Raw genomic sequence first — 14,041 nt, 5'->3', positions numbered from 1 at the left:
TATCCATATTACTCAATGATAATAAAACTCTATTTATCAACTTATGTTTGTCATGAAAACATTTTTATTGTTAACCATGACCACCTCACTCAAATTTCGGGACGAAATTTCTTTAACGGGTAGGTACTGTGATGACCCGGGAATTTCCGACCAAATTTAAACTTAATCTTATATGATTTCGACACGATAAGCAAAGTCTATTAAACTGAGTCTCATAATGTTTGAACTATTACCATGAATGCATTTGACTTTGACCATCTCCGACGATTCACGAACCATAGTTGCAAATGAATATGTATAAATATATATATGTATATATATATATATATAATAATTTAAAATTATAAAATAGAATTTAAACATTTGTATTAAATATATATAAAATAAGATACAAAAATAACTAAGTGTAATTTAAAATGAGTTTATATATATATATATATATATATATATATATATATATATATATATATATATATATATATATATATGATTTCCATATATAACTATCATTATATATATATTGTATTAAACATATATATAAGAGATATAAATATTATGTGTTGAAACTTTTAATATATAATTCTATTACGAAATAATATAATATAGTAATTGGATATATAATGGTTATGTATATAAAACATTATTAATGTATTCATATTTACATGTAATTAATATGCAAACACAATTACATACTATTATAGGATTATGTAAATATTAAATATTCAATATACGTTATTATGAAACTAAATATTATTTCTATTAAATACATATATAGAATACATAAATTTTAACTGTTCAGTAAATGTCATCATATAACATAATCTTACATATAATAAATGGTATTATATTAGATTACAAGTTTGAATATAAATAATATATTAAAATTATTAATACTTTCATTTTTTATTATTAATAATAGATTTGATACATATAATATACTATATTATTATTAGTATTAGTATTATCATATTTATCATTATTGTTATTGATAAAATTATCATATTATCAAATTATCATTTTTTTATCAATATTATTATTATTATTTACTAGTACTTTGATAATTAATAACAAGTTAGGTCATATCATTAATAATTAAATTATATTTATATATCAGTTTTTTTTTTAAATCAGATAATTATCAGTTTTATAAATTATTATTATTATTATTATTATTAATTGTATTATTGTTATCAAAATATTAATTATTAATATATATTATATATATTATACAGATAGGTACATAACTGATATATATATACACGATAATCATTGAACCTTTATCTGTTATCTATCTTCCTGCTTTTTCTGTTCGTCTGTGAAAACATTGTCGAATCCCACACCTTTTTTTATAAATCAAACAATACCTGTTGTCAAATGAATTCATCCTACTTTCAATCATCAATCACAACAAATTCCTAATTGTAAGTCCTATTAGATTTTATATTTTTTTTTTCTGAAGCTCGTACCTCTGTATGAACAACTTTTTAACCATAATTCTAGTTTGAACGAATTTTCAAAATCTGTTAATACAAAGTTGTTAGGAATCGTTTATATAAACTACCTGTAAAGTTTCGAATCCTAATTCGTTCTATCGAATTCCAATTTTGAAGTCAAACTTTTAAAATTAAAAAGTCAACCATTGTTCTTGATCCAAATTCGAGCTGTCTGTTATAGATAAAGTTCAATTGAAGATTCCAAACGTTCCTAGGATCGATTGGAAACATAATTCGTTTTATAACTTTTGACTAAAACCGCCCACAAAACAAAATCATTTTTTTTTCTTTGTTATAACAGTCGATCATACAGCAGGCTTTTTTTTTTTATTTTAATTTTTTTTATTTGTTTTTAAACAAAAGAGATTCATTACATGTATTTTATATTTAAGTTTCAAGATTAGGACAACCTAGTATTCGCTGTTAGTAATTTGTGGAAGATTTATGTCGATTGAGTTTTTTAAAGAAGAAGAAGGAGAGAAAACAGGAAACAGAAACAAAAATGGGTTTAAGTTAAATTAGGATAGAATGATTTCAGAGAAGCAGGAATGGAGGAGTGGTGATGGGTGTTTTCGGTATAGCGGGAGGTCACGGGTTCGAGCCCGGTCCAGGACGTTTTTTTAGAAAAACTTTTAAATGGTATACACTTTTACTTATATTTATTATTATTATGATTATAGTTATTATTATCATGATTATTATTGCTATTATCATAATTATTATTATTGTTGATATTATTATAATTGTTATTATAAGACTTGTAATAATTTATATTAATATCGTAGTTATAAGAATTGTAACAATTATTAATAGTGTTATTATTATAAGTATTACTAGTGCTATTATTGTTATTATTAATTTATCATTTTGTAATTATTATCATTAGTGTAAGTATCATTAATATTATTATTATCAATATAGTATTAATATCATTATTAGGGTTATGATTATTATTACTATCATTAATATTTCTATCATTAAAAATTAATATTTGTATCATTTTATAAACGATAACATTATTATTAGTATTTTTCCGAGTATTGTAATTATTATTAGTAATACAATTATCATTATAAGTATCATGATCAGTATTATTATTATTACCATTAGAAGTATGATTATTTATATTATAATAAGTGTTATTAATATGTAATTACTAAAATCATTATGATAATCATTATTAACCGAAAAATTTATATTTTATAATTATTATTATAAATATCATTATTAATATCATTAATTTAATTATTAACAATAATACCTTATTTAGTAATATTATGTCTTATGATTATTATCATTTTTTATCGTTGTATTACTAAAATTACTACTTCTAACAAATAAATGATATATACATATATAAAAATACATTTAATACATATAACATAATGGAAAGTAATATTTTATATAACAAAATAAATATATGAAACATATATATTATTAATATGAAAAGTATATGACTAATAAATGTATGTATATATATATATATATATATATATATATATATATATATATATATTATTCGATTACAATTATGCATATTAATAAATATACAAATGATATAGGTTCGTGAATCCGAGGCCCAACCCTACATTTGTTCAGTGTCGTCATATGTATTTTTACTACAAAATACATTAGGTGAGTTTCATTACTCCCTTTTTAAATGCTTTTGCAATATATATTTTTGGGACTGAGAATACATGCGCTGCTTTTATAAATGTTTTACGAAATAGACACAAGTAATCGAAACTACATTATATGGTTGAATTATCGAAATCGAATATGCCCCTTTTTATTAAGTCTGGTAATCTAAGAATTAAGGAACAGACACCCTAATTGACGTGAATCCTAAAGATAGATTTATCGGGCCCAACAAGCCCCTTCCAAAGTACCGGATGCTTTAGTACTTCGAAATTATATCATGTCCGAAGGAGGATCCCGGAATGATGGGGATATTCTTATATGCATATTGTGAATGTCGATTACCAGGTGTTCAATTCATATGAATGATATTTTTGTCTCTATGCATGGGACGTATGTTTATGAGAAATGGAAATATGAAATCTTGTGGTCTATTAAAATTATGAAATGATTATTTATGATAAACTAATGAACTCACCAACCTTTTGGTTGACACTTTAAAGCATGTTTATTCTCAGGTATGAAAGAAGTCTTTCGCTGTGCAATTGCTCATTTTAAAGATATTACTTGGAGTCATTCATGACATATTTCAAAAGACGTTGCATTCGAGTCGTTGAGTTCATCAAAATTATTATTAAGTCAATTATAGTTAGATATATTATAAAATGGTATGTATGCCGTCAACTTTCGATGAAATGAAAGATTGTCTTTTCAAAAACGAATGCAATGTTTGTAAAATGTATCATATAGAGGTCAAATACCTCGCGATGTTATCAACTATTGTGAATTGTTTATAATCGATATGGACTTCGTCCGGATGGATTATGACGGGTCTTCACACGAATCAAGAATGAGTTGGATGGCAAGAAAAGGTACAAGGCTCGTTTGGTGGTTAAAGGCTTTCAACAAAAGAAAGGAGTTGACTACCAAGAGATATTTTCACCGGTGGTGAAGATGACTACTATTCGTTTGGTACTTTCTATGGTTGCATCCGAAGCCTTACATCTAGAGCAACTAGATTTGAAGACCGCATTCTTGCATGGTGATCTTGTTGAAGAGATCTACATGAGGCAACCCGAGGGCTTTGAGGTAAAGGGTAAAGAGAAGTGGGTTTGTAAGCTAAAGAAAAGTTTGTATGGATTGAAGCAAACACCTCGGCAATGGTACTTGAAGTTTGATGGTTTTATGAAGAAGATTGGTTTCTTAAGATGTGAAGCGGATCACTGTTGCTACTTGAAGAAACTCAAGTCTTCTTATATAATCTTATTGTTGTATGTTGATGATATGTTACTTGCAGGTTCCAACATGTCCGAAATTAACAAGTTGAAGGGATTACTTTCCCGTGAATTCGAGATGAAAGATCTTGGTGGTGCTAGGCAAATACTTGGCATGAGTATTGTGCGTGATCATGTGAAAGTACTCCATACTTGTCTCAATCCAAATATATTGAGAAAGTAGTAGAGAGGTTTAATATGGAGAATTCAAAGGCTCGTTCTATGCCTTTGGGTAGCACGATTAAGTTATCAAAAAGTTAATCACCAAAGACGGTAAAAGACAAAACGGATATGGAAAAGGTTCCATATGCATCGGCAGTGGGTAGTATTATGTATGCCATGGTTTGTACAAGACCTGATATTGCTCAAGCAGTGGGAGTTGTAAGTCGTTATATGTCTAATCCGGGGAAAGAGCATTGGGAAGCGATCAAATGGTTGCTTCGTTATTTGAAAGGTACTTCTAATATGGGATTGTGTTTCTCCAAAAACAATCTCATACTTAGGGGTTATGTGGATGCTGATTTGGGTGGATGTGATGATTCGGGGAAAAGCACTACGGGTTATGTTTTCACAATAGGGAAGACGGCTGTTAGTTGGATGTCTCGACTACAAAAGAGTGTTGCTTTTTCAACTACCGAGGCCAAATATATGGCTATTGCAGAAGCTTCTAAAGAGCTTGTTTGGTTGAAGAACTTCTTAGGTGAGTTGGGTAAAAGACAAGACTATTGCGTCTTGTATTGTGATAATCAAAGTGCAATACATCTTGGGAAGAATCTTGTGTTTCATAGTCGTACGAAACACATCAATATAAGGTATCATTTTATTCGACAACATATAAATGATGGTACTTTATTATTGGAGAAAATCCTTGGTACGAAGAATCCTGCTGATATGTTTACTAAGGTTGTTACGATAGAGAAATTGAGGTTTTGCATTACCTCAATTGATCTTCTAATGAATTGATGAGAGAAGACCCCAACTAGAGAATTAGAGAGTTAATGTTTCAATTCTAACAAGTAGTGTTGAAGACCTTGTATCGAAAGTCTGCTCATCCGAAGTATGTGTTGAGTGTGCGTGTCCCAAATGAAGTTTGGCGGTATAATGGTGGTTTAACGTTCTTGGTTAGATCGTTGATATTTTGGGTTGACGAAGGTTGGGTTTGTTCAAAGTCTCCAAGTGGGAGATTGTTGGAGATATGGAGAACTTTAAACAATTAGAGGGAAGATTCCAGGAAACTCACACGAAGCTTCCACGAAGTTGTTAGGAAACTCACATGTAGCTTCTACGAAGTTGTTAGGAAACTCACATGTAGCTTCCACGAAGTTGTGAGGAAATTCACATGTAGCTTCCACGAAGCTGTCAGGAAACTCACATGTAGCCTCCATGAAGCTGTCAGAAAACTCACATGAAGCTTCAAGGAATTGTTTTTAGCTTACTCCTTAAATCATTCTATAAATAGACCCTCTTGTAACTCATTGTAAACACACCACAAATATTCAGTAAATACATTCTCTAGTTGGTCCATGGACTAAAGCAATCACAACGATTGCATATAACCACGTTATCTCTTGTGTCGATTTACATTTCTTGCATTTATAATCTTTCGTTCATTAAGTGGGTTAGTAATCTTGTAGAATTACTATCGGTGAGTGATCTTGTTGAATCACTTGCGTTGTTTTGGGTCCTAATATCCTTACAAAAGCACCATCAGAGGTTTGTTTTGGTTTCTTGCCTCAAAGTCCATTCGATATGAAATTCACTTTAGAGGCTACAGGATCTACCACAAAGGAAATTCAAGAGGTTGGTAGGGCTACTCGTTTTCTTGACAAGATCAGGAAAGTACATCAAGAGGTAGAACACCAGTTGCAAAGGTCGCAACAAAAGTACAAGGAAAGACATGATCGACATCGGGTCCATGGTACGTAACTTTCAAGAAGATGATCTTGTTTGGCTTCATTTGGGCAAAGACCGACTTAAAGGTGAGGGCAAAAAGCTTAAACCAATCCGGTATGGACCTTTTCGCATTATCAGAAAAATTGGGGAGAATGCATGTCAATTAGAGTTGCCTTCATATATGGAATTGTATTCAGTTGTGAACGTGGAGAAGCTTAAGTTATTCGAACCATCTATGCTTGATGAAGAAGTTGATGAGGCTCTTCCATCGATTGAAGACATTGCTACTGATCAAGAAAGAGTGTTGGCAGAAGATACCATTGTAGAATGCAAGTCAAGTTCAACACGTCGAGGTGATTGAAAGGCTTATCGTATCGGGCTCAAGGGGCAATTACGTACTGCTGCGAAGTGGCTATCTGAAGACGTGGCGAGATCACATCCCCCCCCACAGTTTTAGCTCAACGGGAGTTGAGCTTGCCGGAGAAGGGGAGGAATGATCCAGTCCAACCCCACCTCCGAGAATCAAGGGGCCACATTGAATAGTCAAGCCTCAACTGAAAAAAAAAAAAAAAGTGTGTGTATCTCTCATGATCTCATGTTCATGTACAACATGAAGAAAACAATTGCCTTTCATTTACTTTGCATATAAATTAGTAGGTAGATGAAAGAGAGGGTTATGCCTCCAATTTGGAAGTTATCGATCTGTATTTTGTAATTTGGAGAGATATATAAATAAAATCATATCTTAACCCATATTCTGGTGTGTTGCTATATTTCACATACGTATTCCTACTACTGCCGTTTTTTGTCAAATATGACAACATAAATTACCCTTTCGGGCCATTTGCCCAAAATTAAAATATGATTTCTGAATAAGAAATGTTTTTTACAAACGTAATTTATCACCAACAGTTAATCGTGTATGTGTATAAATAAAATGAGAATAAAAGTTTTCTATTATACATGCGTTTATGAATGAAATAACCCCGACAATTAATATAAATAATAAAATGCTTATCAACATAATGATGCACAGATGATTTGGGGGATTTTGAAATTTTAGAATGGAAATTGTTAAAATGAAAAATTTATAGTAGTAATCTGTTGATTTATAAAATGTTATTAGACAGCGTATGCGTGAGGAGACTGAGAGAGACAGAAACGCAATTGCTTCCACTATATATTGACAACGCAAATTAGACATATAAATATGGTGTACATATGTATATACTACACTATACTGTTGGAAAATATTAATATTTTAATATGTTAATATTTTAATATTTAATATTTGAATAAAATTGATTGATACTAAGTGAGTGTGCAACTAAATTATGTGTGCTTTTATTTGCAACTTAATATAATCCTTTATTACCTTCTCATTACTTGTAAGCTAAGTGTCATTAATTTATCATAATGTCAAAAACTTTTCAAATCCCCCCATGGTTGTTATAAATTAACTCATGAAAGATAATCACTAATGAAGTAGTAAAAAAACCTTGGCTTCAAATTTGAAAACACACACAATTCTTAAATAGCTTAATAAGCTTAATTGTTTGATTCTAGTAGACTTGGTCTAGCTAGGATGACCATTTTGGCTAGCTTAACGACTATGAGAAGATTTTCAGGCATGTAGTTCAAGTCCGGCAGTACTACTGCTTCGGCCGTTGTACTCTAGGAAACATACGCGGATAGACGGCGAATCTGTTTTAAGGGAACCGTGTCTAACACGGGCCTCGGTTCATCATTTGTTGATGATTATCTTTCAGTTCTCTCCAAGAGATAATATTCTTTTGTATACTCAGGTATGTATATTTATAATATTCGTTATTGAAATGAATTATATATTATATTAATATATTTTTGGGTACTATTTCCTACCATCTTAAAACAGATTATTTATGGATTTTCTATCCAGTAAGTTTCTTGAAAACCTTCTTTGAATAAATGGTTCTAAGAAACATTTCAGTGAAGTTTGTTACACTTTCTTGGAAATTAGTAACTAGAAACTTACTCTAAAGGAGAATACAAAATGGAAATTTATTGGTTTGGTGATCTTCCAAAATATGTGTAGATGGTACCAGATTATTTTGTCAGTTATAGTAACGTATATTAATCTGGTTCGGACAGATTTTCTAAAAACAGTTTTGTTATGATATTTTATGTCGTTTGGGTTACTTAAAATGTTGAGGGTGATCCCTATAAATGGTTCCAAGAAAGATTTATTCTAATTGTTGAGAAACTGAACGTATGAATGGAATATAATACTCACTGTTTAAAATAGAGTTTTCAACAATCTTGTATATTGACTTAAAATTTTGGCGAGTGGGTTTTTGTCCAAAATGTGATGAGATATTGCCGAGAAAGATCATTAAAGGGTTGGTTTTTTGATTGATAATATAGGGTGTATAACAGTTTTGTTATACATGACACTTGGAACGATTATTTGAAACTTCATGAGTTTCTTTATGTGAACTTTGTGGAACATTAATAGAACATTTGTGAATTTAGCAAATGTTTGGGTAAGAACCATGTTTACGCTTTATAGTATTTCTCAAGAGAATCTCGGTTGCTTGTTGATATAGAATAATGATTCACATGGGTGCTAAGTTTGAAATTAATAGTTTAGAAAATAAACTTGAGTAATTTCTAAACTGTTCTGTTACAAAGTTATTGTGATTAAGTGATTTGCTTGATATTGATGAATCTATTGGTTTACTTCAAGTTAATTAATGTAATTGTTTAAAACTCACGCAAAAATATGTTCATTTCATCTAATGTTGGGTAATGATGAGTTAGAACATTTATGTGCATTATATATGATCGTTAATGTGATACAAGTATCAATTAAATGAAATATTAATTTAGAATATCAATTGATCTTGTTAAGTAAAACCGTTATGCTGCTAATAATAACGATGACTGATAACTATTGATAAAATGGTCTATGTTTGTAGTTTGTTTCAAACATAAATGATTGAAAAAAAGGGGGTTCATAATCGTTATTTCTTGAAGGAGACTATATGTAGAGTTTGTTTCTACATATGAGATACTGAAGACTAGTTTAGTCTTGTTGACCAAACAATTATTGGTGTAGAGTGTGTTTCTACATAAGAAAATGTTTGGAAAAAGTTCATAATGGTAGTCCTTTTGACAAAAGTTTATTTGAGATATCGTTATGAGTGCCAAGTATTGGCTCTACTAGAAACAAAACATACGTGTTTTGTTAAAATGGTTTAGAGTATACCGTGTTGGGATAATGTTTAAATCCTTTATCAAGGTTATAAGAATGTGTAAAGTGTGTTTTTATACAAATATTTATTACGTATGGTAAAAAATTATTGACGTTATCTAAATTTAATTTTGAATGATGGATTTAAAAACACAATGTTGTTTAAGAATGAGAATTCAAGCATATTAATTTGGAATAAAATTATTTAAAATGTAAGTTCCAGTGACTTATTGAGTTTTGAAATATAATTTATTTAAATTATAAGATTTAGTACTTTTTCAGTTTGGGAATATAATTATAGTCAATATGTAAGGTCTTCTACCATATTTCATAATAGTTAACGAGAAGTGTAAATGGCCTATAACACAATGATGTTGTTGTAATACTTTGGAACCTATTGTTAATGGTTCTAAGCGTGAGTTTCTTGATGAAACGAGATGTGAGATAGTGGATATCGCGATCTCTAAGTTGGGAGAATCAAATTGGATTCCACAGAGGGCCAGGATGAAACTTGTGTACACTTTATATCACGAGTTAGAAATGACTTGTTGGTCATCTATATTTGACTGAGATAATGACACATGTTTGGTTTAACATGTGGTTAGAACTTGTTTGGTTTAATCTATCTTGGTTGAAACCTATTTGGTTTAACCTATTTAGTTAATACCTAATTTCAGTTAACATGTTTGGTTAAAACCTATTTGATTTAACCTAGTTGTCATCGCTTGAACTTCAGTATTGGTTCAAACGATGATCACGAGCGAGAAATGACATGTCCGATCATTTTGTGTTGTATCGTTTATCATTTGAACTTGAAATGATAATGATAATAATCATGGATGCAACTGAAATATCTTATTGGGAAAATGAAGAGGGCATATATGTCTAAAGTTTCTCTTTATAGTTTGTCATGAATATTTTTATCCGTTAAAAGAACATGTGTGTAAATCTTGAAATGAAAAAATTTAGTTGGTTTATATGACATGATTATATATGTTAAACCTTGTACTTTTCATAGAAAAGTTTTAAAAAGTGAAATTATTTTACCGTCTTCAGTAATGTATTTTAACGGAGTATAAAAAAATGATTTGAGTTGTACTATTTTTAAAGTATGTCATGACAATAAGTGAAAGAGAAACTAATTTATGTTAGTTGTATGACTTGGTTTATATTTGAATACATTTAGTAAGATGCGATTAATATGTGATTCTGAGACACATGTTAATGTGAATGAAATGGCTTGAGATATGTCATAATATGAGAATATTGCATGTGTGAATTAAAGATATGACACTATAATGCAGTGTCTAGCGAGATTATCTTGGTTGGTAGATACTTTTACCTTAAGGTTCGACTAAGTGTCAGGAATACATTATGATTATTTATATACTCTAGATTTTAACATTAGCCCATACATCAATAAAGACTCCGGAACACTAGATTTTATTATTAGCCCATACATCAATAAAGACTCCAGATTCCATTTAACTCAGAAGAATTTCAAACGGTAGAGTAAAAAACCCTAACATTTCAGGCGTTGATAAAATGACGGGAACAAGTGATTGTTTGGCGATCGGAATAGATTTAGGGACAACCTACTCATGCGTTGCTGTTTGGCAAAACAATCGCGTTGGCAAAACAATCGCGTTGAAGTTATCCCTAATGAACAAGGCAATCGAACCACTCCCCCTTGCGTTGCGTTTACTGACACCCAACGTTTGATCGGTGACGCTGCAAAAAACCAAGTCGCCAGGAACCCTACAAACACAGTTTTCGGTATAACATTTTTTAACATTTAATTATCTCAGTTACATAAGGGCTTATTTAGTACTTAAAAGCTTCTTTTGTTCTTCAATTGGTTGAAAGAACAAGTTTTTTTCTAATAAAGTAAGATATATGGTGCCTTACATTGAACTTTTCATTTTATATTACGGAGTACCTTTTTATTTTTATCATCAAGATTGTACATTCACACGGACGTGCAAATAAATTATCTCTAACATTTTTGCAACTTATATTTCACGAATGCTCTCTGACTTGGTCGATTTATCCGTTAAAAAGTTCAATTTATTCTGTCTGAGATAGATTTATTAGTTCAAAGGCAGATTTATGCAATCAAAACCGGTCAAGTTAGGTCAAATAAAGTCAAAGTTTTTTCAGTCTCTACAAGCTCCAAAACTGGCTAGTCCCCGTGTAACGACAATTATGACTTAATTTGTATATTTGACAATTTTATTTTTTTCTAATTTCCCTTACAACCTTGTATATCTGTTATCTTTTTTAGTCCCCATGTAATGACTAACAACCGTTAATTATGCTCTTTCTTGATAATTCAACTTTGCAGATGCTAAAAGACTAATTGGAAGGAGATATACTGATGCTAGTGTACAGAGTGACATGAAAGTGTTGCCTTTTAAGATTGTAGAAGGGAATAATGGTAAGCCGATGATTGAAGTAGCATACAAGGGTGTTATGAAGCAGTTTTCTGCTGAGGAAACTTCATCCATGGTTTTGTCAAAGATGAAAGAGATAGCTGATAGATACCTTAATGACAATGTGAAATCAGCAGTGATCACTGTACCTGCTTATTTTGACGATTTACAACGACAAGCCACTAAAGATGCGGCTACTGTTGCCGGCCTTGATGTTTTGCGCTTGCTCAATGAACCGACTGCAGCAGCTATTGCTTACGGTCTTGACCACAAGTCTAAAATCAGTGGCGCAATAAATGTGGTTATATTTGACTTAGGTGGTGGTACATTTGATGTGTCTCTTGTTACCATTAATGAAGGGAAGTTTGAGGTTAAGGCTGTTAGCGGTGACACTCATTTAGGTGGAGAGGATTTTGATAATCGAATGATGGATTACTTTGTTGCTGAATTTAATAGGAACGAGAAGAAAGATATTAGCAAGAATCAAAGAGCGTTAGCGAGGTTGAGGGTGGCTTGTGAGAGGGCAAAGAGGATTCTCTCTTCGACTACTTTTACTCCCATAGAAATTGAGTGCTTGTATGATGGTGTTGATTTTTCAGGAAAAATCACTCGGGCTAAGTTTGAGGACTTGAATATGGGTTTCTTTAATAAGTGTATGGAAATTGTACAAGAATGTCTTGAAGATGCAAAATGGGAGAAGCAGATGGTGGATGAGGTGGTTCTCGTTGGTGGGTCCACGAGGATTCCGAAGGTTCAACAAATGTTACAAGAGTTTTTTGAAGGTAAGAAGTTGTGCAAGACAATCAATCCTGATGAGGCTGTTGCGTATGGTGCAGCTGTTTTTGGTGCAAAGATTAGTGGCCAGGGTAATCAAATGGTTAAAGAATTGACGTTGTCGGATGTCACTCCTCTCTCACTTGGTATTTCTGGACCAGGGGACGTCATGTCTGTTATGATCCCGAAAAACACTTCGATACCTGTTATGAAAGAGCGTGTAGGGACTACAGGTGTTGACTACCAAACTGCTATTAGAGTTAGGGTTTATCAGGGAGAGAGAAGTAAAGCGACAGACAACATTTATCTTGGTGAATTTAATCTTCAAATTCCTGCAGCCCCCAGGGGTGATACAAAAGCAAAGCTTTGTTTTAAAATTGATGTCAATGGTCTTTTGGAAGTGTCTGCTGAGGAATTGACTACTGGTCAAAAGGAAACCATCAAAATCACCAATGGTAAGAGAAGTCTTTCAAATGAAGAAATTGACAAGATGTTGAATGATGCAAAGAAATTCAAAGTTGAAGATCAAAACTACCGAAAGAAAGTGGAAGCCTATAATGATTTGGAGTACTACATTTATCGCATGAAAGAAACAATGAAACATGACAGCGTCAGGAAGAGGCTCAATCCGAAAGATTTGAGTAAGATGGATGATTTGGTGGAGGGTGCAATGGTGTGGCTTGAAATGTATAAGCTAGCAGATATTGATGTGATTACAGAAAAGAAGAAGAAACTGGAATGCGTCTTCAACGCGACAATTGGTCGGTTTATGTAAGGGTAAGATAGAGCTTCATCTTCATGTACTAGTGTACATGATTCTTGATGCTTTATGAACTCCTATCTTGTTTTGCGCATGGATAGAGAGCTTGAACATGTACATTTTAAATTGTGAATTTGTTTCATCTTTTGTAACGAGCTTTCCATCTATGCATATGTGTAGATATATATGCCAAGTGATAAGCCTATGTGTCACCAACTATTGCCTCACTTGTTGGATAATGCTGCTGACTTTGGTATTATTTGATGATTGATAAGGCTAAAAACAAACATATATTTCATAGCATTATCTCTCAAGAAAGACAAGCTTTTAGTTGCAATTGTTCTATTTACAAGTGATATTCGTTTAAAGAATAAAAGGTGAAGACAAAAGACAGATTCGACGAATTAAAGACGCAAACGACCAAAAAGCTCAAAATTACAAAGTACAATCAAAGAGGTTCCAATTATTGATAAGAAACGTCTCAAAATTACAAGAGTACAAGACGCGAAACGCAAAGTACAAGATATTAAATTATACGCAAGGAC

At 31.5% G+C, this 14,041-nt stretch overlaps 1 protein-coding gene across 1 annotated transcript; it reads left to right on the top strand.

The window, feature by feature from the left end:
- The first annotated feature begins 11,912 nt into the window (after nt 1-11,912).
- On the top strand, nt 11,913-13,679 carry LOC139882333 (heat shock cognate 70 kDa protein-like). Its single transcript, XM_071866674.1, has one exon. The coding sequence runs from the start codon at nt 11,928-11,930 to the stop codon at nt 13,509-13,511; it is 1,584 nt and encodes a 527-aa protein (XP_071722775.1). The 5' UTR covers nt 11,913-11,927; the 3' UTR covers nt 13,512-13,679.
- Nucleotides 13,680-14,041: the final 362 nt, after the last annotated feature.

Source organism: Rutidosis leptorrhynchoides, chromosome 1 (assembly GCF_046630445.1).
Source record: "Rutidosis leptorrhynchoides isolate AG116_Rl617_1_P2 chromosome 1, CSIRO_AGI_Rlap_v1, whole genome shotgun sequence".
In the NCBI taxonomy this organism is placed as follows: Eukaryota; Viridiplantae; Streptophyta; class Magnoliopsida; order Asterales; family Asteraceae; genus Rutidosis; species Rutidosis leptorrhynchoides.
This window is presented reverse-complemented; position numbering and strand designations above follow the sequence as displayed.

Bases quoted from the DNA above. Each gene is read 5' to 3' on its own strand.
- LOC139882333 (XM_071866674.1), top strand. From the start codon at position 11,928: ATGAAAGTGTTGCCTTTTAAGATTGTAGAAGGGAATAATGGTAAGCCG.